Source organism: Cryptomeria japonica, chromosome 11 (genome assembly GCF_030272615.1).
Source record: "Cryptomeria japonica chromosome 11, Sugi_1.0, whole genome shotgun sequence".
NCBI lineage: Eukaryota > Viridiplantae > Streptophyta > Pinopsida > Cupressales > Cupressaceae > Cryptomeria > Cryptomeria japonica.
This window is the reverse complement of record NC_081415.1, coordinates 18,034,377-18,057,742: the sequence shown is the minus strand read 5'-3', so window position 1 is coordinate 18,057,742 and position 23,366 is coordinate 18,034,377. Positions and strand designations below refer to the sequence as shown.

The following is a 23,366-nucleotide window of genomic DNA, read 5'->3' as shown; positions in this document are numbered from 1 at the left end:
CTCAAACCCAACAAAACCACCTGGGCGTAATGCAGAGATGGCTCCTTTGCATAAAAGTACAAGATCACTGAAACCCTCTATTCCTCCATCAAGTGCTAACCTTGGTTCATGTTTGCCAACCTCTGATTGTAGCCCTGAAATTTGATCAGATGGAATATATGGCGGATTACTCAGTAACCCTGCAAGTTGTCCATTAACATCTTGAATTGGGGAGAACCATGAACCCTGTCTCACATCCACAAGTGCCTGAAGTTCCAACAAATACAGCAAGATATTCTTTCGGTAAGCAAATACATTAATATAAGTTCACAGGCATGCCACCCAAGCTGCATAAATGCAAGCACAATAAATGCTATTTGTGTCCCATGACAAAGTCTTTATTACGAGACAATTTTAAAAGGTGATTTCAAAAACCATTTGTTTCTGACGATCTTAAAAGCATGTGCAATGAGCAGCAATCTACAATTGATTACTTCAAACAGGCATTAACTTGACAATGAACATGTAATATACACAGACATAACACATAACACAAGATACATTTCTGGACATTAGATGTATCAGCAACTTTCAGCAATATGAAATTTAGAGAGATTTTCAAACACAACATTATGCTGAAGGGGCCTTTATTCTTAAAGAAGTCATGCATTAAGAAGAATTTTGAAATGAAATTCAACTATCACTTAAATCTTTTCTAGAACTCTGTTCACAACAATTTCATTCTTGCCTCTGTCGATAGCCTGTGTCTAATGTACATAGGCACAACTACAAAATCCTAAAGGGATTCTAGAGGTATTTGCTTAAGAAGTAATCAAAAAGGCTAAAAAAGTAAAACTCAATGCCCACCTAGAGGCGCTCCGATTAATCTTAACTAGTATTGTGGAATGCAACTGTAAATTTAAAAGATCAAGGCGATTTCAGCAAGATAACTGTGCTGAAAAAGCAACAATAATTCCTTGATTAACAATAAGATACATAAGTACTACGAGTGGGGAAAATCCTTTTTAAAGAAAGCAAGAAACCCTAAGCCTCATATTCTTTTCAAATGGCCTTACGGAACACTTAAAACACATTTAACCTAATGATCTAGGGCAACTTACATTAAATACAATATAAAGAAATAGTTCATTTACATTGTTATGGATCAAATCAAGCATAAACCTGATTAAATATGCTTGAAAATTATCAAAGCAAGCTTGCAAACGCCTAGGAACAAGCACATGTGGAGGATATTATACCAGACCTCATTACAGCATCATGATACATCAATATCATATCACCAGAACATCAAAGTTAAATTTTGTACAACTAAAACAAGTGTTTCTCTCGGTTTAAGGAAGCAGGGTTCATGAGGGCAGGGCATGTGGAGAGCAATACAGGAACAGCAAAAAAAAATCTGGATTTTGTGGATGAAAATGAGCCAGCTATTAAAATTATATATAAATTCTAATATTTGAATTTTTAAAATACAAATAAATTGAAAATGCCTAAAAAATGATTTACACAAACTAAAAACACTGATTTTAAAAGTGTAAACATTTAATATATCTATTAAAAATATAAAAATGAGCCCTAACACATTTAATTCTTGACAACTTCCCTACATTATAAAGGAAGAGACGGGGTAGGTGTGCCAATCAATGGCACTCTGAAATGAGTTTGATATGATGTAAGTTCAACCCTATCAAGCATATATTAAAATCAGTAACTTTAAGAAAAGATGATACAAATGACAATAATATAAGCAAGATCATAATCAAAATCATACAACTAAATATATGCTTGATAGGGTTGAACTTACATCATATCAAACTCATTTCAGAGTGCCATTGATTGGCACACCTACCCCGTCTCTTCCTTTATAATGTAGGGAAGTTGTCAAGAATTAAATGTGTTAGGGCTCATTTTTATATGCACACCTACCCCGTCTCTTCCTTTATAATGTAGGGAAGTTGTCAAGAATTAAATGTGTTAGGGCTCATTTTTATATATTTTTTAATATATAAAAATGAGCCCTAACACATTTAATTCTTGACAACTTCCCTACTTTTAATATATAAAAATGAGCCCTAACACATTTAATTCTTGACAACTTCCCTACATTATAAAGGAAGAGACGGGGTAGGTGTGCCAATCAATGGCACTCTGAAATGAGTTTGATATGATGTAAGTTCAACCCTATCAAGTATATATTAAAATCAGTAACTAAAAACAATACAGGAACAGGGTTCATGAGGGCAGGGCATGTGGAGAGCAATACAGGAACAGCAAAAAAAAATCTGGATTTTGTGGATGAAAATGAGCCAGCTATTAAAATTATATATAAATTCTAATATTTGAATTTTTAAAATACAAATAAATTGAAAATGCCTAAAAAATGATTTAAACAAACTAAAAACACTGATTTTAAAAGTGTAAACATTTAATATATCTATTAAAAATATAAAAATGAGCCCTAACACATTTAATTCTTGACAACTTCCCTACATTATAAAGGAAGAGACGGGGTAGGTGTGCCAGTCAATGGCACTCTGAAATGAGTTTGATATGATGTAAGTTCAACCCTATCAAGCATATATTAAAATCAGTAACTTCAAGAAAAGATGATACAAATGACAATAATATAAGCAAGATCATAATCAAAATCATACAAATAAATATATGCTTGATAGGGTTGAACTTACATCATATCAAACTCATTTCAGAGTGCCATTGATTGGCACACCTACCCTGTCTCTTCCTTTATAATGTAGGGAAGGGCATGAGGGCAGGGTTCATGAGGGCAGGGCATGTGGAGAGCAATACAGGAACAGCAAAAAAAAATCTGGATTTTGTGGATGAAAATGAGCCAGCTATTAAAATTATATATAAATGGCACTCTGAAATGAGCCAAAATAAGTTTGACAAGTTCAATGATTTCCCACCAGAAAGCATAAAGTATGGTTATCTTCTTGTAGGCTGCCTCCATCTAGGACAAGGCTCTTGGCAGCAATTGAATAACCATTTAACAGCCACCAATAAGATGATATCACAAGTGTTCTTTCAGTTCAGCAGGTCCCCATCTTTCATTTATGGATGCATGTTTTATTCCTTGCTTCTAACTAGAAGTGACCTGCCTACATTCTTGTTTTTGTATAACAAAATGGATGCCAAGGAGTTGATGTCATCATTTTGATTGTGTCTGCATTTTCAGTCAAGAGGAATATGTCTGAGGAACGATTCTTCCCAGTTTCCACATCAATGAACCAGAATCAAATGTGACAAATTCTGGCAGGTGAGTTAAATCTGGAAGGCTACCTAGATTCCTCACTCTCCTCTCTAATCCACCTGAAAAGGTTTGACCTCAGTGACAAAAAGCTCACTGGGAATCCTTCCATGCGCTTCTCTTTTGCTGTTGAAAATGTGCAGGCATTGGATACCCTGATGTACCCCTTTATGGGAGATGTCCCAGGGACATCCATTTTTCATTTTATTTAAGAAATGAGAGACTGAAACGGAGTAAGCTTCTGATGCTACATCAATTGACATGAGAGGTTGTAATCCCAGGCCACTTATAAGTGGCTAAACCAGAAGAGATTTGCTGAACTTTGTTGTAGTTATGCTGCCTGAAAGGAATACTGTCATCTCATGTATATGGTTGTGTTTTGTTTTGCACATGCAGAAGAAGCACAATTATTCAGATGATAACTTGTCTGACCACCATGTCTGTAGATGGAACTTTGAAAACATAGTTTAGTATCACTGACAAACCAAGGATTTTTCAAAATGTGGAGAAAACTAGTATAGCTAAGAAACTATGGTTGCAAGAACTCCATAATGAATGCCAACATGCATAAAGAAGAGCTTGGCAGTGTCTCACACTGATTCAGTCTTGTCATATGATACAAGAATAGCTATCTTCCAGCAGCAATCAAAAACCACAAAGACTTGATTGAAATTATACTTAACAGTGGGAAAACCCAAGAAAACAACCTATTAAATTGATGCCTATGGTTGTGATGGGGGGGAGAGCATGGAGAAAGGAGTGTAAAGTCCTTGCTTCCTGCTAGGAAAATTGATAATGGCATGTACTGAACAGGAGTGGATGTACTAGGTAAAATCGGCATTGAGAGCAGGTGGAAGTACTTGCAAATTGGTGATTTTATGGGAATCAAAATAACCTATAACTATATTTAAGTGTCCTTCACAGATCAGCCTCTTCTGTTGCTCACCAAAAGTAACATAAAAGGACCCAGGCTAATAAGGTCATTGTGAAGCTAACGTACAATGGTTGGTTTGCCAGCTTCGGTCTCGGTCTCCTTTTCTCTCCTGGTCTCGTCACCTCTAAATGGCGTGTGCGGTTCTACCATACTCCAGTCGCCAATCTCTTCCAACGTGAGGGAAAGGTCCCCCAACCGCTTCCTGGTGGTTTCTATTAACACGGAAACTTGGCCCTCGCCACTCGAGCCATCATTGCCATTCCCGCTTCCTTCTTCAACAAGTTTTTTCAGTCGTCTTCGACGTTTAGCTTGTTGCTCCAACCTTAGTGCCCATGCTGCTGCCTCGTGCCCGTCTTCTTCTTGTCCCTTCGACACACAGTTTATGTCCTTATTCAGCATCACGGGCATCAATTCCTTCGTTTTGTGGGATTGAAGGTTCGCCGACGGCTTTCGTCACGTTCTTCCTCCTTGCGCCAACTCCTCTCTTCGAACTGTTGTAAGATTTGTTGCCGCCGGTTCTAACGGTATGTTTCCTCTTGGCGGTTTTGAAGGGCAACGAAAGCTTGTGCCAATAGGTTGGGCAGGTTGTTCATCAACTTGTTCACCGCAGGGCTCACTCCGAGGGAAGTCCACACAGCACTCTCAGAATGTCTTCTCGTGCTGCTTCCCTTCGTACGTGAGTTTCAATGGACGCTTGCAGTATGCACCTAAAGTCTACTGTCAATGCCCTTTCCCCTTCAAACAATTCTTCGGGTTCGTCTCCCTCAGGGCTGCTCCTCCCTTCATTCAATGGTTGGCCCATTATCGTTGTGCCATGTAGTATGCTCTCGTCATTCCCAAGTTTAACTCGGCAATGGCGCCATATGTTTGCCCTCTAGGCGAACAGTTTAATGCATGCAGACAAAATACATAACAAAGAACAGTAATGCCATAGATTTCAGATAAACACAGTCATAACATATTAAGTTACCAAATGTATATCAATTACTAGCCAACAGAAAAGATACCATTCCATTCATAATCGTAATAATGGCAAGTTACATCACATGGTATATAAAGGTACCGAGGGGGTGCGAGGGACAACCATTGCACCTGTAATTGCCTACCCTCGGTTACATCACTAAACAAAGTACTTCCTAATTACTTAATTACTTATTATTCCCATACATACAATATGCCACCAACAAATTCTACATAAAGAGAGGATATATGCAATCCCAAAATCAAACATGAAGGAAAATATTTTAAAAGCCATGCATGATACTCCATTGGCTAGGCATCCAAGGTATTTTAAAACTTGCAAATAGATCAAAGAGATTCTATTAGAAATGAATAAAAGGTTATGTGTTCAAACACAATTAAGGAATGTTCATCTTGCCAACAAAACAAGGCAGAACAAGTCTATCCCGTAGGCCTACTTCAGTCATTGCCGCTTCTTGAGCAAAAATGGGAAAGTACATCTATGGAATTTATCTATTAGTCACCCAAGAAAAATAGCAAAGAATTCTTCTTTGTTGCACATTTTTATGCCGTTTCCTTTGATTTCAAGGCTTCTCAAATTGTTGATTTACTCTTCAAGGAGGTTTCCAAATTACATGGGTTTCCTCAGAACATGGTTAGTGACAAGGACAACGGGTTTTTGAGTCACTTTAGGCAAGAATCATTTCATTTGGAAGAACAAAGATCACACCTAGCACAAGTTATCACCCCCAAATGGATGGGAAAGATAAAATTGTAAACAAATGGAATGAAAGGTACCTAAGAAATTACATTCCTGAGCAGCAAACAACCTGGGTCAAGCAGTTACATTTGGCAGAACATTTTTATAACACTTTCTAACATATGTCCATAGGTATGTCACCCTTCATGGAGTGGAGTCAAGAAGTATTGAAATCCCTCAAGGACCATCTTCAACACACCTAGAACCAATAGAAGCTCTATTCAGACCAGCAGCATACCAAATGAATTTTTTAAGTTGGAGACAGGGTTTACCTAAGGCTACAACCCTACAAGTAGTTTTCACAAAAGAAGGAAATAAAAGTTGAAATCTAGATTTTTTGGTCCCTAGAAGATTATAAGAAAGGTGGAGGAAGTAGCCTATGAACTAGGGCAACCCAAGAACAGCAAAATCCACAACATCTTTAATGTTTCTTGCCTTATAAAGGCATTGAGACGTCACATTGTACCATCCAAAAATTTTGCTACCTTGGATGATGAAGACTCATTCTTCTAACAAAAGCCATCATGGAATCTTGAGAAAGAAAGCTATAGAATAGAAACATTAGCAAGTATTTGGTGAGATGGAAGGATCTACCAACTAAAGATGCTACATGGAAAGAAGCCGACATCCTCGAGCATCCAAATTAGAATTGCTTGAGGGCAAGCAATCTCAAGGAGGGAGGATTGTCATGTCCCCTTTTCCGATAAGATTCTGGATTACCCATTAGTCTATTTTTCTTTTCTCATGGGCTTAGGGAAAGTAACATAGGGAAATGCAAATATTTGAATTGGGCACCCAAATTATAGGGCCACAGGTGTTATGTAATAAGCTGATCATTTTTAAAATGGTGTCAACCAAGGTTTGTGTGCAGGTCAAGTTTGGAGGAAAGAAAAAGAATTTGAACATTTGAACATTTAATCAAGACAAGGACTAAGAGAAAGCATGCTTGTTTATCCATTAATTTCACCCAAATAAATTGGACACCCTTCTCATCTATCATTGGAGAGCGGAGGAGAGAATCTCCTAATTTCCATAGCTGGTCAAAGGCCAAAAACCCCTGAACCAATCCCGGCAGTCTCACATATTTATTGTATTTGGGCTTCACAGATTTGAGCTTGGGTGGCTCCTACAGTGCTTGTTTGTCTTAAGATTTAGGTAGCTCTTTTAGTGACTAGAAGTTGTAGTGGATTTGCCATTTCACTGAAAATAATGTTCCTGCTGGTGTTCTTGAAAGTGCTTGCAAACCGAATTGTCTATGAGTGTAATTATTCATTGTAATAAAAGGATCAACCAGTTATTGTGAACTGTTGTGTCAATTGATCGTTTTGCAAGGATTTATCATTCATTTACCCATATGCTGTTAAGTATATTATCTTGTCAATAGACCTGATATCAAATAAGATTTAATCATTGGTATCCGGTGGAGTTAATTCAATTAGAAATATACAATATCTCTAATCAGGGATATTACAAAAATTATCATCACCCTAGTGGTTGTCACAACCAAGGAAGTGTCAAGCATACTCAACTTATGTGCAAATTGATTATCAGGGCCATAGAAGGTGATATAGCATGGATAATCCTACTAGCCTTTAGGCAACTGTGTTGCTGCTCGCATTCAAATTCTAGTATCCCAATTACTGATCGCATATAAATTCTCTTAGCCATCTCATCACCCCAGGTTTTTATCTTATTCAAATTCTCTAAATTATCTCATCACCCAAAACCAATCTTCATTTGGTAAGGGTACAATTTGGAATTATGCTGTCCTTAGTAATCAGTCACTTAAAGAAGTCTCTAGTGAAAAAATTAGAGTTTAGGCTTTATAATCTACACACGGGTATTGTAGAAAGAACTCAGGAGCTCAGCACGAGTTCATTATCAACCCTTGATTTTCTATCGGTGTGAGTAACATGGGAACATTGGCAAAATCTTTCTTAACACACTGTCCAAAGGATACCTATCCATGACTTTTGTGACTTTATCATACCTGTGAACTGAGGCTTGAACAGTGAAATTGCAGTTTCCAAGATTATAATTTGTGACAATGGACTGAAATTCTTTGACAGCAGAACCAAGGTTTTCTGCTTGAAGGATTTGTATTATTGTCAACTTTGAATTATAAGATGTGGCAAGAAATTAGAGTTTGGGCTTTATAATCTACACACAGGTATTGTAGAAAGAACTCAGGGGCTCAGCACGAGTTCATTATCAACCCTTGATTTTCTATCGGTGTGAGTAACATGGGAACATTGGCAAAACCTTTCTTAACACACTGTCCAAAGGATACCTATCCATGACTTTTGTGACTTTATCATACCTGTGAACTGAGGCTTGAACAATGAAATTGCAGTTTCCAAGATTATAATTTGTGACAATGGACTGAAATTTTTCACAGGGCTTCTGTGACATACTAAACAATTTGAAAATTTTCTGGAGAATTTTTTGCATCTGTAATGTCCTGTGTTCATCCATCCAAGTCTGCCATTTCATGATTGAAGGAATTCTGGTAAGACTTGTTTCGAGTAAATCGAAACATACAATATGGAAATCGAATTGCAAGAGTTCCACTAGATTATGTAACAGCTTCCGCAGATTATGATGATTATCCATGATCAAGGCTTACTCCATGAGAGACAAATACCATAGAAGGTTTGTATGCAGAAGTTGGGCACAATTTCACAATTTCACAATCTATAAAGAAAGGTGCTTAAGGGAAATAAACCACCCAGGTAAGAATCAAAATTAATACTCATCAACTGCCGCCAACATTAGAAAACAAGGAGCGATCAAGAGGAAATAATCAGTATCATTTAAAACTGAAAATTAATTAAGTTTAATTAATGGTCAAAAGACATGAAATAAAGAGTTATGACTATTGAAGAACTGAAGGTAGACAAGGAAGATCAAACAAGAAGAGAATCAAATGGTGAAGAAGCGATATGACATATTCCAAGTGAATCAAACAGCCAAAGAGGACGAAGCCCCTCCAAGGTTCATAAAGAAATTTTAAACTTCTCCTATCAAGTTATTGGACGAAAAGAAAACCCATAACTTGACCAGACATTAGAGACATTCATACAAAGGAAATTGATGCAAATTGAAGGAAAAATCACAGCAGAAAAAAAGAAAAAGTTATATTTTCATTAATATTTCATAAGCTTTAAAGAAGTTTGAATATTATAATAAAAACTACAATTTTAGATAAATTAATATTTATAAATATAATGCAACTATCATTTTGAGTTAGAATTATTGGTTAAAGGCAAAAATAAGAAATGTTCTACAACAGGACATTACAGCATCCATAGTATGCTTAACTTTTTTATCATGGCATTCTATCCATACTGAAATATTATATTTTGTAAAGAAACCATGAAGTGCAAGAATCAATTATAGGCACACAAATGACCCAATTCTGACACGAGCAGTAAAATTTTATAACAGTACTGGGCTCAATGAATCTGATAAATGGAATGAGCATAATCTAAATCAATAGAGGAATATCCATTGGAGCACAAATCTAGTGCCAGCAGCCACAGAAATTCTAGGTCCACAACAAATATTCAAGTTGCAGTAAAAAATCACTCAGTTGGAACTATGATCATCATGGTTGGTCTGCCTACTATTGAGTCACTGGCCTTTCACAGTTTCAGGCTTTTCCAGCCTTCAATGAAACCTCCAAGTGATGGTCCAACAGTTATGTAATATCAATATGGGGGGCTCTTCTCGGTTATATAAATCGAGGGAATCCAGTTCTGTCTGATATTCAGATTTTATTTCGTATCCCTGAATCCTACACTATCCTGTTTTTTTCTAACTCAAATGGAACTCATAACTTAATATTGTAGACATGGATCTTTGCCCAAAACATAACTGGGGTTTCTCCAACAAGGGATTCAATTTCTTTGCTATTTTTTCAAACCAGCACATCTGCAAAGTTGCTATAGATTCACAATGAGATTTAATGAGAATGAAAACATATCCATGCAACCCAACACATAGCTCCTTACTCAGCCTAAAAATGAACCCAGGGTCTTCAGCAAGGCATCTTATTGTTGGCAATTGACACTCAATCGGTTTGGTTGTGTTGTTGTCATTGATGGCAACACACACCATTTTGGGTTGGTCACTTAACCGGTACTCACCGGTATTCATTGTTTGGCAATCGGCATTCAAGTCAACCGGCACCAGCAGACAAGGGAAACCGGCAATCTAGGAACCGGTATATGAGTCCGACATGGGAGATTGAACCGGCAGGTCTACACGGCAACAATCAAAGGCATTGGTCTTGAAGTTCAATGAATTTATTTTTAAGCCGACATGTAAATAAATTGTAATATCATTGTAAGCCGACATAAGGCATTTGTGTTTATGTTTGGGAAGGGTATTTAAGTAAGTCCGGTTAGGATATTTTTAGTATGCAAAAAATGTAATGTGACGGAATATGGTGATGTGATATTGTGCGAGCAATCTTGATCGATAGAATGCAAATGTAATATTCTGTAGTCGGTCTTGGATATTGGTTTAGAGGTTTGGGAAGCGAAGCAAGATACCGATAAGGTAGTACACAGTGAAACCGGTACAGGCTGTGCTTTAACCGGAACTCATCCAACATAGTAGATGCACCTTCAGAGTTTAGAATTTTGTTTGTAACTCCATATTTGGTGTTTGTAGTCAGTGAGGCTCCTTTTGTGATAAGCAGTGTGCTCTAGGCTGTTGGCCTTCCTGCATGTGCATGCCCCTATTGTAATATTTATTCATTTGGCCAGTGGATAGATATTGTGGGTCACCAACCCCATCGTGGTTTTTCCACGTATAAATCTTTGTGTTATGGTGTATGCTCTTGTGGTTGCTTCATTTCTATTTGTTGTTACATTCTTTAATGGTTACAGGTTACTAAATTGCATTGTTAATAAGGTTAAAATTGATTATACCAACAGAACACTGATTCACCCCCCACCCCCTCTCAGTGTTCTTGGATTCCACAGTGTTCTTGGATTCCAACAATTGGTATCAGAGTTTGGTGCCTTGGAGTAAGTCTAACAGCTTGAGGAAGATCCTGAATCCGGAATCCATGGAGATGAGTCTACAGAAACAACTTGAAGTAGCACTTGAGGACTATGATGCTGAAAGGATGAAGAACTTGAAGTTGCAAGATGAATTGAACTCTGCAAAGGAATTCATTCTTACCCTGCAGGAGAGGCTAACATCTATTCAAGCTAAAAGGAAGGAACTTTTACAAAATCAGAATGATGAAGAGAAGGATGCCCTTAAGGAACAATGTCAGAAGCTGAGTCAGGAGAATGGTGTCATGAAGAATGAAATGCAAGCCATGACTATGAGGATGTCTAAGGAGATTGAAGACCGGAAGATGAATGAAGAAAATCTTGGCAGATCTCTGAAAGACAGATCTGAGGAATGCATTAGGTTGGCGCATGGGAATGATGTGTTGGGAACTGAGTTGGTGCAATCACAGAACAATGAGCAAGAGTTGGAAAGAATGATGTCAATCCTAAGAAGTGATCTAGATGCTGCAATTGAATACAAAGAAAAGTTTAGGATCAGTTCTACAAGGCTTGATGAATTATTGAAGGATCAAAGAGACACTGGAGACACTAGAGGTCTTGGATTTGAGCATGGAGAAAGCTCTGGTACTGCAAATCAGGGAAATCCACCAGACAACCGGAATCAGAAATCACCGGTAAGGCAACCCAATGCACATAAATTTAATGGTAGATGCTTTGTTTCTGATAAGTTTGGTCATATGGCAAGATATTGCAGAAATAGAGCAAATCAGAATAACAATGTTGTTCCCGGTCAGTGCTCAAATTGTAAAAAGTATGGTCATAGGACAAAAGATTGTAGAATGAATGTAAAATGTCATGCATGTGGAAAGTTTGGACATATGGCTAATCAATGCAAGTCAAGGAATGATCAAGGATACAATAAGGCAATTCAAAAAAATAATGTCACTTACTATGCATGCAACAAAATAGGACATATTGCTAGATTCTGCAAAAGCAAGAACAATCCGGCAGGAAATGATGAGAAAGGAAAATAGAAGGTTGAAGATATCCGGAAGGAGCATGAAAAGAAATGGGTTAGGAAATCTGAAGATTAACCGGCAGAAACAATCAACCCGATTACTCAACTGGAAGAATAGAATGTTCCTGCACCGGCAAGAAACTCATCCGGTAACTAAGGCATTAGCCTTAGGGGGAGGCAAATTAATGATGAATCTTGCATTACCCCTGGTAGAGGTCTGGAAGCTTGTTTCAGATCTTGGTGAAGTCAGTTTGGAGATTCACTGGCGCTAAGATTATGGATTTTGAATCCGGTATGATAAGCCGGCATGCATTAATGTCAATGGAGAATTAGGGTTTTCGCAAAATATAAGGGAAATGTTGGTTCATTTTCAATCACACCTCATTCAGAGCGAAACAGAGCGAGTTCAAGGCAATTCAAGGCGATCAAAAGCATTTCAAGCGAATTCCAATACATTCACAAGCGGATTTTCAAGAGCTTTCACCGACAAAGGTTGTGAGGTATTTCGTCAGTTTTCGAGCTATCTTTTGTTCGCAATGGCTTCTAGATCATCTTCCACTCCAGTAGGTGTGGCTACCCCTGTTGTTGTTGACATCAAGGACCGTCCACGCCCAATTTTCAAGCAATGTCCTCAGATTGCAAAGGTCAATGATTCAGTTGGCGCATTTTCTAGGGTTCCTGAAGGAGTTTTGTATGTCGAAGATGTTCGTGCATACATTCACTACACTTTGGAGGATTTGGGTTCTGTTGAGATCAAGAACATGTATATTGGCACCTTGTTGAACCAGGATGGGTCGATGAAACCGGAATTTCAAATTCTGAAGGATCGGGGTTTTACCGACATTCTGGAGATGCTGGAATTTGAAGATGAATTGATCCGGTATGCACTGAGCGAGTCCATGGCGAATTCATATGGCTAGACCGGCCCCACAAGATCGCCAAGGAGGTTATTCGTGCGATCACCGGTTTACCCCAGACCGGTCCAACCCCTGGAAAGAAGAAGATATCTAACAATGAGGTGGAGAAGTTAACTGGTGCAACATCTGACAACCGATCAATGAGGATTAGCACTATCAAAGACAGAGTGGTTCAATTTGCAAGCATGACCATTGGTTACAAGGTAACGTAACCCAATCAAACCAGTTGAACTCTGTTTCTAGTTCATGCATTTACTATGCTCACAAAATGATTAAGGAGGATGAAAAGCTAGATCTATGTCAATGGATGTGTGATGAATTGATAATAAACCTTGGGAAGATTAAGGGTGAGAAGAAAGGTATTTTCCGGTATGGCAACCTTGTTGTCTGTTTAATGCTTTTCTTTCTAAATGAGTTACCCGGAACCAGTAAGACACAATGGGCATTTGATATGCCGATAGAAAAACAAATCAAAGATGCTATAAGGAATATGGGACAGGATAGGAACTCCATTCTTTGGGGTTATTTCAAATCATTCCAGAAAGCAATGAAGAAGAGAGAAAGGGTTCCAAAGCATATTGTAGACAAATATTCAACTGAAATCTATTTTATGGTGAAGAAGGATGAAACATTGATGGAGGCAGTGCAACCAAGGAAGATCTAGATAACTGAGATGGGCTATGAGGTAGATGCACAGATCTTGGACTTGTATGCCAAGTCTCTTATTGATGCCCCGGTAGATGAAACAGAGAAAGCCTTTGGGAGTGCAAAGCAAAAAGAAACTGAAGTTGAAATTGGATTCAGTAAAAAGAAATGGGAAGGAAAAATCAAGAAGGTTGGGAAAGTTCTACAGAAGATGTCTTCGAAAATAAAGCAGATTATTGGACTAGCTGAAGGATCTTCTCCGACAGCAGTTCAGGCCTCACCGGCAGTAGCAACCCATAAGGGTGTAGCAAAGAGGAAGAAACCGGAGACTTACATTGCCCCTATTACATCTGGTTCTGATACTAATGTTGTGGCCTCATAGATTCCCAAGACTTACATCAGGATACCAAGGAAGAAGGCTGAGGAATTAAAGAAGCAAAAAGTGAAGGTTACCCCTCCGGCAACACCTAAGAAAATTTTGAAGGAGAGGAAGCCCACAGAGAAGAGGAAACCGGTTAAGGAGTCTACATCTAGTCCCGGCAAGAAGAAGAAATCAGATGTAGATATAGCTCTGGAATCTAATAAGAGTATTGAAGTCATTCCTCCTCTTTCAATTGCTGAGTTGATTGATCAAATCACTAAGGATGGAATTTTGAATAATATACAGCATTATTATATACATATGGATAATAAGGAGCAAATGGAAATAGAGGAATCAGTTTTGTTGTATTTAGACATCTATAAGAAAGCACTTTTAGAGATTGAAAAACAGATACTAGTAGATTTGTATAATAAACTAGATGCTAGAAGGTTATCTGCGGTTGAAGAGGATAAACACATAAAGGTACAGGAATTGTTAACTGTTTGTGGAGCTATAACAGATGAAGAAATGCAGCAATGTTTAGAGTTTGCAAATAAAACAATTTTTCGGAGCAAACACTGGCATGTGAATCTCATAGTAGGTAGAGTAAATGAGATAGTCAAGGAGACACATGAGGCTTGGGTAAAATTGTTTGTAGATAAACCTGGATTCTTTACAACACCGGAAGTCCTTCAAAAGTCTAACACTCCAGACATCCCGGTAGATGATAAGGGGAAAGGCATATTGGAAATGGATACATCAGTTTTGGATCAGAAAATATCAAAGGATATTCCTCCAGTAGAACCACTTGTACCTAATATAGAGATACCGGTAGATAATGTTGAAACTGTACAGGATAACCAAGATACACCGGAACAGATCATTCCGAATATAGAGGTCATTGAAGTGGATACAGGAAATAAACAGGATGAGGATATTGAACCTTCGGCACCAAATGTACATACTGAAGAGGTTAAGGTTGAAAAGGTTACTGCACCAGTGGCGAAGCCACCGATGCAAGTCATGAGGCTGAATCCTTCGAGAAGATTTTGGACAGTCATTCATTGTTGGCACTTGACTCATCTAGTCAAGTTGATTTTGCACAGAAGAATATTGAACAGCTAAGCAGTTTTGAATTAATGTAAGTTGCAGCTCAGAAGTTGAGGAAGGAAGGGACTGAAGCAAAGCAGGTTATTGAGCAAGTTATTCCGATTTTGCAGCAGCTTGCACCGGAATATAAGGTAGATCAGATTGGAAGCCCATCCAACAAACTGAAAGGTTTGACTGAGCATATTTCCAAAGAGTTTAAAACTCTTCAACAAATTTCAAACCAACAGCTAGTAGTGAGGTACAATACCGCACGGAAGGTCACTTGTGACATAATGATTTTATCAGACAAGGCTAAGATGGCGGTGGAAATAACAAAGATTGATAAGGCTCTAAATGAGTGTAGCATTATATGTAGGTCATGTACTAACACCGGCAAACTAACATTGGACCTTGAGGTGAAATTGCAGGCAGCAAAGGCCCGGTTAGAACATTTAGCTAACAATTTTGATGGTACTCAGACACTGACCAGTACCATTGATGGTCAAATTTTGGTAATAGAGTCTGAGATTTCTGCATTAGAGAAGGACATGGACAGGCTAATCCGGCGTGCAAGGGAATTAAGAGGTTTGGTGAGTCCCCAGTTGAATACTTTGTTACTTCACAAGAGGGAAAGCATAGAGTTAATGAATAAACCCACTCTGGCAAACCTAACAGAAGAAGAGCTTCATGCATATATTCTTAATGGTTTTGTATCCATTTTGAGCACATTGAAGACAAGTTGGGATAAAGGGCGCTTACCCAGATATTTTCAAGTATATCTAGATCCGGTAATCACATTTTGGTTTGTACAGAATTTCATTTCTTATTCTTTTTGCCTCGGCTTTGTCATTGATGTCAAAGGGGGAGAGATTGGTGTGAAAAATGATTAGGACATAAGAAGTAATGTATAGCTCAGGGGGAGCAGTCTTCCAACAATTTTTGAGATCAGTTTTGGAGTTTTTGGCAAGGAACCGGAATAGCACTTCAGCGATCCATTTTTCACATGCATGTTGCCATCAATGCCAAAGGGGGAGATTGTTGGCAATTGACACTCATCCAGTTTAGTTATGTTGTTGTCATTGATGGCAACACAACATTTTGGGTTGGTCACTTAACCGGTACTCACTGGTATTCATTGTTTGGCAATCGGCATCCAAGTCAACCAGCACCAGCAGACAAGGGAAACCGGCAATCTAGGAACCAGTATATGAAGCCAACATGGGAGATTGAACCGGTGGGTCTACACGGCAACGATCAAAGGCATCGGTCTCGAAGTTCAATGAATTTATTTTTGTTTAGGCCAACATGTAAATAAATTGTAATATCATTGTAAGCCGACATAAGGCATTTGTGTTTATGTTTGGGAAGGATATTTAAGTCCGGTTAGGATATTTTTGGTATGCAAAAAATGTAATGTGACGGAATATGGTGATGTGATATTGTGCGAGCAATCTTGATCGACAGAATGCAAATGTAATATTTTGTAGTCGGTCTTGGATATTGGTTTAGAGGTTTGGGAAGCGAAGCAAGATACCGATAAGGTAGTACACAGTGAAACCGGTACAGACTGTGCTTTAATCGGAACTCATCCAGCATAGTAGATGCACCTTCAGAGTTTAGAATTTTGTTTGTAACTCCATATTTGGTGTTTGTAGTCAGTGAGGCTCCTTTTGTGATGAGCAGTGTGCTCTAGGCTGTTGGCCTTCCTGCATGTGCAGGCCCCTATTGTAACATTTATTCATTTGGCCAATGGATAGATATTGTGGGTCACCAATCCCACCGTGGTTTTTCCTCTTTGAGGTTTTCCACGTATAAATCTTTGTGTTATGGTGTATGCTCTTGTGGTTGCTTCATTTCTATTTTCTGTTATATTCTTTAATGGTTACCGGTTACTAAATTGCATTGTTAATAAGGTTAAAATTGATTATACCGGTAGAAAACTGATTCACCCCCCCTCTCAGTGTTCTTGGATTCCAAAAATTTCCTCGTTAGTTAATCATAAATGCACCTGTAGACTTGCTATAGACCAACAGATTGAATTAGTGAGAATGAATGTCATAAATTGGGACTCCTTTGTTCCAACATGAGGTGAAAATCCAAGGGATATAGAATTTGAACGATGTATAGAAATTAGAAAAATTTAGGTCCCTTTGTTCCCATAAGGGGATCTCGTGTGCCAATTTGGCATGCTAGATAGGGCAGACCTATGAAATAGCCCTTAATTTTAGTAACAAAAGACCCCCTTTTATTGCTTTTAATATGAATAACCACCACCATCTATTGAAGAAAAGTTGGAATAGAAATACTAAATCTTGGTGTAAATGCTGGAATATAGAAGATGGCAACCTAATCAATAACATAAATAATAGTAAATCTTATAGCCTATGAAGTTTAGAAAAAGCTGGATCAAAAATGAACTCACTAAAAAACTGGAGACGAAATAATACAAGGATTGTATAAACGCTGGTTTGACTGATCAAAAATATATATAATAGTTGATGAATATATCCTATTTAACTTTGCATTAATTAAAAGAAAAAAGTATAATATTCACAAAAAAAGGAAGGGTGGTAGAAAGGCACACCCACAAGTCCAGCATAAGGGCCTAGCCATAAAATAACATTACAAAAAGTGCCAAACCTAGAAAGAAACTAAGCAATTATGGCCATGCCAAGCAAAGGAGGATCATTATCATCAGGTTTCCCCCAAACATCACCAAGGGTAGAATCATCAATTAGCTCCTAGCTAGTGAGAGCGTTGTCTTTTGCATTTTTCCCTAGAAGTAGCTGAGTGCAAGCCAAAGAGATGGCAAGCGACACATGGCGAAATTTGCTAGCGTTCAGCCAGCCAGTGTCCTGCTGAGGAGAAGGCAGACGTTAGGGTTGAGGCCATCCTCCATGAGCAACAGAGTCCTTGGGATTTTGAGGCACGAGAGCAAGACCCACAATCTCCACAACCATCTGTGGCTATGTCCATGTCAACATCCATGAGAAATAGAGTTGGGAGGAAACTGGGTAACAATGCAAGGGGCATTAGTCCAATGGTCCAACAACTCTTGGAGATGCACAAATTCAAGTTCAACTTTACTAGCTTGCACCTAAATCTGCAAAAGAACACTCGAGCAAATCATCACTTTAGAATACAAAGAAAAACATCTTATAGAAATACTACGATTAAACAACGTAACATTTCTATCCTTCTAGATACCAAATAGAATTTCTACCCTGAAAGTGTGTCGTACCTAAGTAAACTTGTAAAGGAGGCTAGGTAAATCTCCAAAAAGAATCATGTGCCATGAGAAAGGAGTAGGCCTAGTGGTGTAGGAGCACCTAGTTGAGTAAAACTCCCATTTTTGAGTATTTAATGCTTTTATGTTTGTAAAGTCTTGTGTTAGGCTGATTATGTTGTTTTAGGTTGTTTTGTGTCATGTTTAGTGGTTTTGATCTCTTTTTGGGTTCTAGAGATCAAGTTTTGTCAGGCTTTGAGTTGACAATTTTTGGCAAAAATGTGCAAAATTGTCAAAAAGGTCTTCTAATTCCTTCAAGAGCATTGAAACATGTTTGTTAAGTGTTTTTAGGCATGTCTAAGTTGTTTAGACAAGTTGAAAAGGCTAGATTGTCAAAAATGCCTTTTTGAGCAAGAAAAGTTGTCATTTGGCTTAAAAAGTTGTCAAAATTGTCATTTTTCTTGCAAAATGAAGTTATGGAAGCCTCATGTCCGTACTGGGGCTTGAAAACCAACTGGAGAAACTATATAAGGCCTCCCTTTGCCTTGGAAAGGGTTGGTGATTGTATAAGCAAGAGCTTTTGAAATAAATCATGAAAGTTTGGCTTTTATGACTGGTTTTTCTCTCCTTTATGTAACAGTCCGTACTTTACCTTCTTAGTCCATACTGTACCTTTGGGAGGTGTGCATAACAATTGTATGATGCTTTCCTGTTGATTGTTGCATTGGTTTCTTTTGGAAATTGGATTGTACAAAATTATTTTCAAACTGTGTGTTTGCTGCCCTGTCAAGGGTTTGAAGCTATAAAATGTCACCACTTGACTAATCCAGGTTTGGGATCCCACATAATGGATTTAGTCAAGTTGGCAATCATGTATATATTATACATATGCTCTATTTTGTGCTAAAAGTGTGGTTGGAAGAAGAACTTGAGCGAATACTGGGCAAGTGTTGGTTGCTTGGCTAGTAACATGAACAAAAAATCAAGATTTGCACCCAAAAGCAATTTGGAGTGAACAAATGAATGAGGCAGAGGTCTGGACATGTGACCAAGGATGTTTAATACCATCTTGGTGTGTTAGAATAGCTTGTTTCATCTAAACATTCTCTTTTGAAAGCAAAACAGTGATCACTGTTTTTTTGGAAATTGTGTTTGTAAAAGTGCTCAAGGAATGCTTCAAAGCATAATCCAAGCCTTGAACCATGAAGGCTATGTAATAGGGAACTTCTCTAGCATCTTGCAGACCTCTGAGGTATATTTCCCCTTCTCACTTATCATTGTGCAGGTCCAAAGGTGTAATCACTGAAGACTGGTAAAGGGGCAGCGTTTTGACTGTCACAGTGGCATTTTTACTGATTTTTCACTTGTTTGCCAAGTGTTTGGCAAAATACTTGTAAGGCAGAGGCAGGGGAAACATGTTGAAGACATTTCAGAGGACTTATGAAGATCTAGGCTCTTGAAGAGGTGCTTAAGAATGCAAACCCAGTGTTTACACTTCAACCCTCCAAAACCCTACTTTTAAGCCCAACTTTGTGGACAGTCACTGAACTAATTTGGTGGAACCTAAAACCATGAAAATCTCCTTGCTATGACCTATCCCACACCTTCCAAATCATCCTCCATGGTCAAGAAGCCCATCGTTGGACAGGGCAAGCAAAAAAGTGCCAATTAGGCCTCCACAGGCTAGTAGCCTTTTGGGGTTGCATAACACACAATTGACAGTTTTTGCCAAAATGCTTAGACCCGATTACAAGGAGAAGTTTTGGGCTTATGAAACTTTGTAAGAACATTAACAAACAGTCAAACAAGTGTTATTTGGAGCCTTGGGCAGTGTGCAGCCTCATTTGAGGGTTTTTGACCTTAGTTGGCGAATGTGAGTAAGTTAAGGGTTATGTACCATAAACAAAGTTTGATTGCCAAAACCTTGAAGAAGACCTGATGTCCCTACATGAACATGTTAGAGTTGCTAATGTGCATTGGAAACAACAAATTGAATGCCAAGAGCAGGGGTTGAGAATGAGTAGTTGGGTGGAGTGAGTAATTTAAGTAGATTGAGTATGGGTGTGAGCCATCACCTAAAAGGGAGTTTATTAGGCAAGTGAACCATGAAGTACTTGGCACTATAACCACAAGACTGATTGTGTAAACACATATAGCAGAATCAACAAGTGTTTGGGTAACAAATTGAACTACTTGAGCAAATTGGCCTTTTGAGCACTTTCCTAGCAATCTCCCTATCACCTAGAGGAGCTAAAAAGTCAAGGATCCAATTCCAGGCTTCTTGAGCCCGCAAACAAAACTAGAAGTGGTGCTTAAGGGGCCCAATTTGGCCACAAAAAGGACAATTCAAAGTCGAATTGCTTTTGGCAGACCCCACTGGAGGAATGCAAATGCTAGCAGATGTTAAGTTGATCCACCATTTGCATGTGAGGAGAGAACCAAGAGTATCTAGAAACCATTTCCAGTACTTCACTGAGGGACTCGTTATGCCACCCAAAATAATCTGCTAACAGTTCTATCTCTTCCCAAGTCCAAGCTGTGAAATTGGGGGCCGACGAATTGCTCAAAGGTGATTTCAAATTTCTTTTCAGAAATACATGCAGCTACAACACTCAGTTTAGCAAATGAGACAATTCTTGCTTCAAGCAACGCACTCCAAGGTTATGAAGTGAGTGAAGGGGAATGAAATCAAGAATAGTATGGTAAATCTCTTGGTCCTAGATTTAGAGTTTGTATTTCTGTTTGAAATCTAGTCAAGAAAGCTTTTGGTGGTCGGATAAATAAAGCCTGGCAAAGTTCTAGCTCCTCTTTTGAATAATTTCAAAGCTCAAGTCCAAGGTAAGAGAGCCAATGGCCTCCCTTGAGAACTAAACCAAATGTTGTATTGATTAATGGATAGACTATTACAAAAATCATCTCCAACCCAAAGAAGCCACAGTTTTAAGGACCTCCTAGGACTTCCAAAGGCTTTTGATAATAAAAGTGCCCGAATGTGAATCGTCTCCTTCGTGGTGAGAAGGGTGCCAATGTCCAAGCCAGCCAGCCATGAGGAACGCAAGAGCCAATGCAATGACAAACGAGAATTTTTCAGGCCTTAGTGCCAATGAGCACCCTAATAATCCATATGGAACACAAAGCAATGCCTTGTTTGTGAATAGAGATCAGACTAAGACCTCCAACCTCTCGCAACAAACAACAAAATTCCCAAGCTACTTGGTGAAATCATGATGCCCCTCGCTAGAAGCCCAAAGAATGTCTTTCCCAACAAGAGGAATAATAAAAAATTTGTGCCTGCCAATATCTTTGAACAAATTTGCAATTTACCAACCAACGAGAGAGGCTTGGTAATCCAATCCTAAAGCTTCTTCTCAATTCTCTCCAACACCGCAAGCCAATGCTCGAAAGGGCTAGCACAGAAAGCAAAAGGTATGCCCAAGAATTGAAGAAATATTTCTCCATGATCCATTCATTTCCAATTGAAAGAATCTAGCTAGGTAGGCTTGGACAACAATGATCGTCTGTAACACAAGGTTTTTTGCCATTGAACAATAGAGTCAGAGGCTTTTCAAAAGATTTCAAGACAACTGATGGCCAGAATGATATTCTCCTCATCCTTGTGAAGAGTGAGGAGAGAATCACCAACAAAAGGACCATTACAAAGTTGTTGCTCAAAATTAGGCAGAACAATGCCCTTGACACAAGATTGGGAGACAATTTAAGCACGGAGGTAGCCAAAACCTTCCACAACCAAAACATATTAAAATCCCAAAGGAAGGAGACTCCTGACCAAGAATGGTAATGCAGGCAAAAGCATATGCAAATAGCATTTGAACCAATTGGAGAAACCTTGAGCCAAAACCAAAGACCTAAAGCATGGCCAAAATGAAAGGCCATTCAATGCAGTCATAGGCCTAAGCAAATTTGAGCAATGGAATCAAATCTCTAAGCCTCCAAAGCGACGGTGGCCAAGCAAATCTCCCTAATAGTGGCCTCATACAAGTAGCGATGAAAGGAGGCCAACTAGCGCCCGTAGATGCGAAGAAATAGGGTTATATAGGTTATGGCATCATTCCACCACTTGATCCATCCAATGCCATGAAGGGGATGTGGCTCAAGATTCCAAACATGTTGGATATGAGTGAATGTAGCCTTATGACTAAGCAAAGACATGTTGTCATGTCCCCTTCTCAGGCGTAATGTTTCAGTTGACCGATGGCCTATTTCGGAGACCCGTAGGCTACTCAATGGGTGAAATTAGGGTTTCCAATTTTGGAGTTTGTTGTTGCTCATAAATTAGAGTTTGGATCGCGGATTCTTTCTGGGTTTTCAAAAGGCTTCACAGTGGTATGTCCAGCTTTGCATTCTAAGCACTTTTTGGAATTTACTATTTTTAGTAAATTCTATTTCTGGCAGTGGTCCTGATTATTTCGACACAATTGGTTCTCTTCTTCAGTTGGTTCAATTGGCTTCGTCACTTTTGGCCTTGGGATGTTTTTGGAGAGATAAGTCCATTTCATTTAAATAATGTTATGCTTTAATGTTATATTTTAAAGTTGACCCCTTGGCCTAGCTTCATCACTTCAAGTTGTTTTAAAAGGTGGTCTTCAAGGGTGGACGCATCATGGAAGGAATTTAATATTTCCTAAGGTCTAAAATCTTGCTTATGAAAAGGGGTGCCAACTTTATGAAGAGAAGTGAATTAAAATAAAGGTTAATTAAGCTTTTAAAAGTGGCGCCATCTCTTGGAGGAAAATTCAAATGTGAAATTAAGGCGCACTTTCTAGAAGCCTCTAGAGATCCCTTGTTAAGCTTATAAATGGAGGCCTCTTCCCTTCATTTGACACCTTATGTCTATTGTAATATTACTCTGCCGGAATGGTATTGGGGTTGCTTCGAGGAATGAATGCCTCCTAGCCTTGGCATTGCTTCTTGCTTGAAAGATAGCAACTAGTGGTGATTTAGTGTAGTTGTGAGAGTTTGTAGTGGGGATTGCATTGTAGCTTGAGTTGTGCTTGAAGTTCAGTAATTTGCATTTCATTTCATTTTCGAGAGTCACGGTTAGCAGGGCAGATTTGTAGTTTCACTCATATATTTCAAAATAAAAACATATTCATTCTGGGTATTGCATATTTCCTCTTGTTTTGGCTGGGCGCTCCTTTGT

General features: G+C 38.6%; 1 protein-coding gene across 2 annotated transcripts in view; it reads right to left on the bottom strand.

Moving 5' to 3' along the window:
- Positions 1-23,366, bottom strand: part of LOC131049512 (uncharacterized) — a 46,367-nt gene that overhangs the window by 940 nt on the left and 22,061 nt on the right. For both annotated transcript variants that reach the window (XR_009106747.2, XM_057983581.2), the window contains exon 2: positions 1-246. Coding sequence is in view for 1 of the 2 variants with exons in the window: in XM_057983581.2 (XP_057839564.2) it covers positions 1-246 (246 nt within the window). In the remaining variant the exon portion in view is untranslated. The remainder of the gene's footprint in view (positions 247-23,366) is intronic.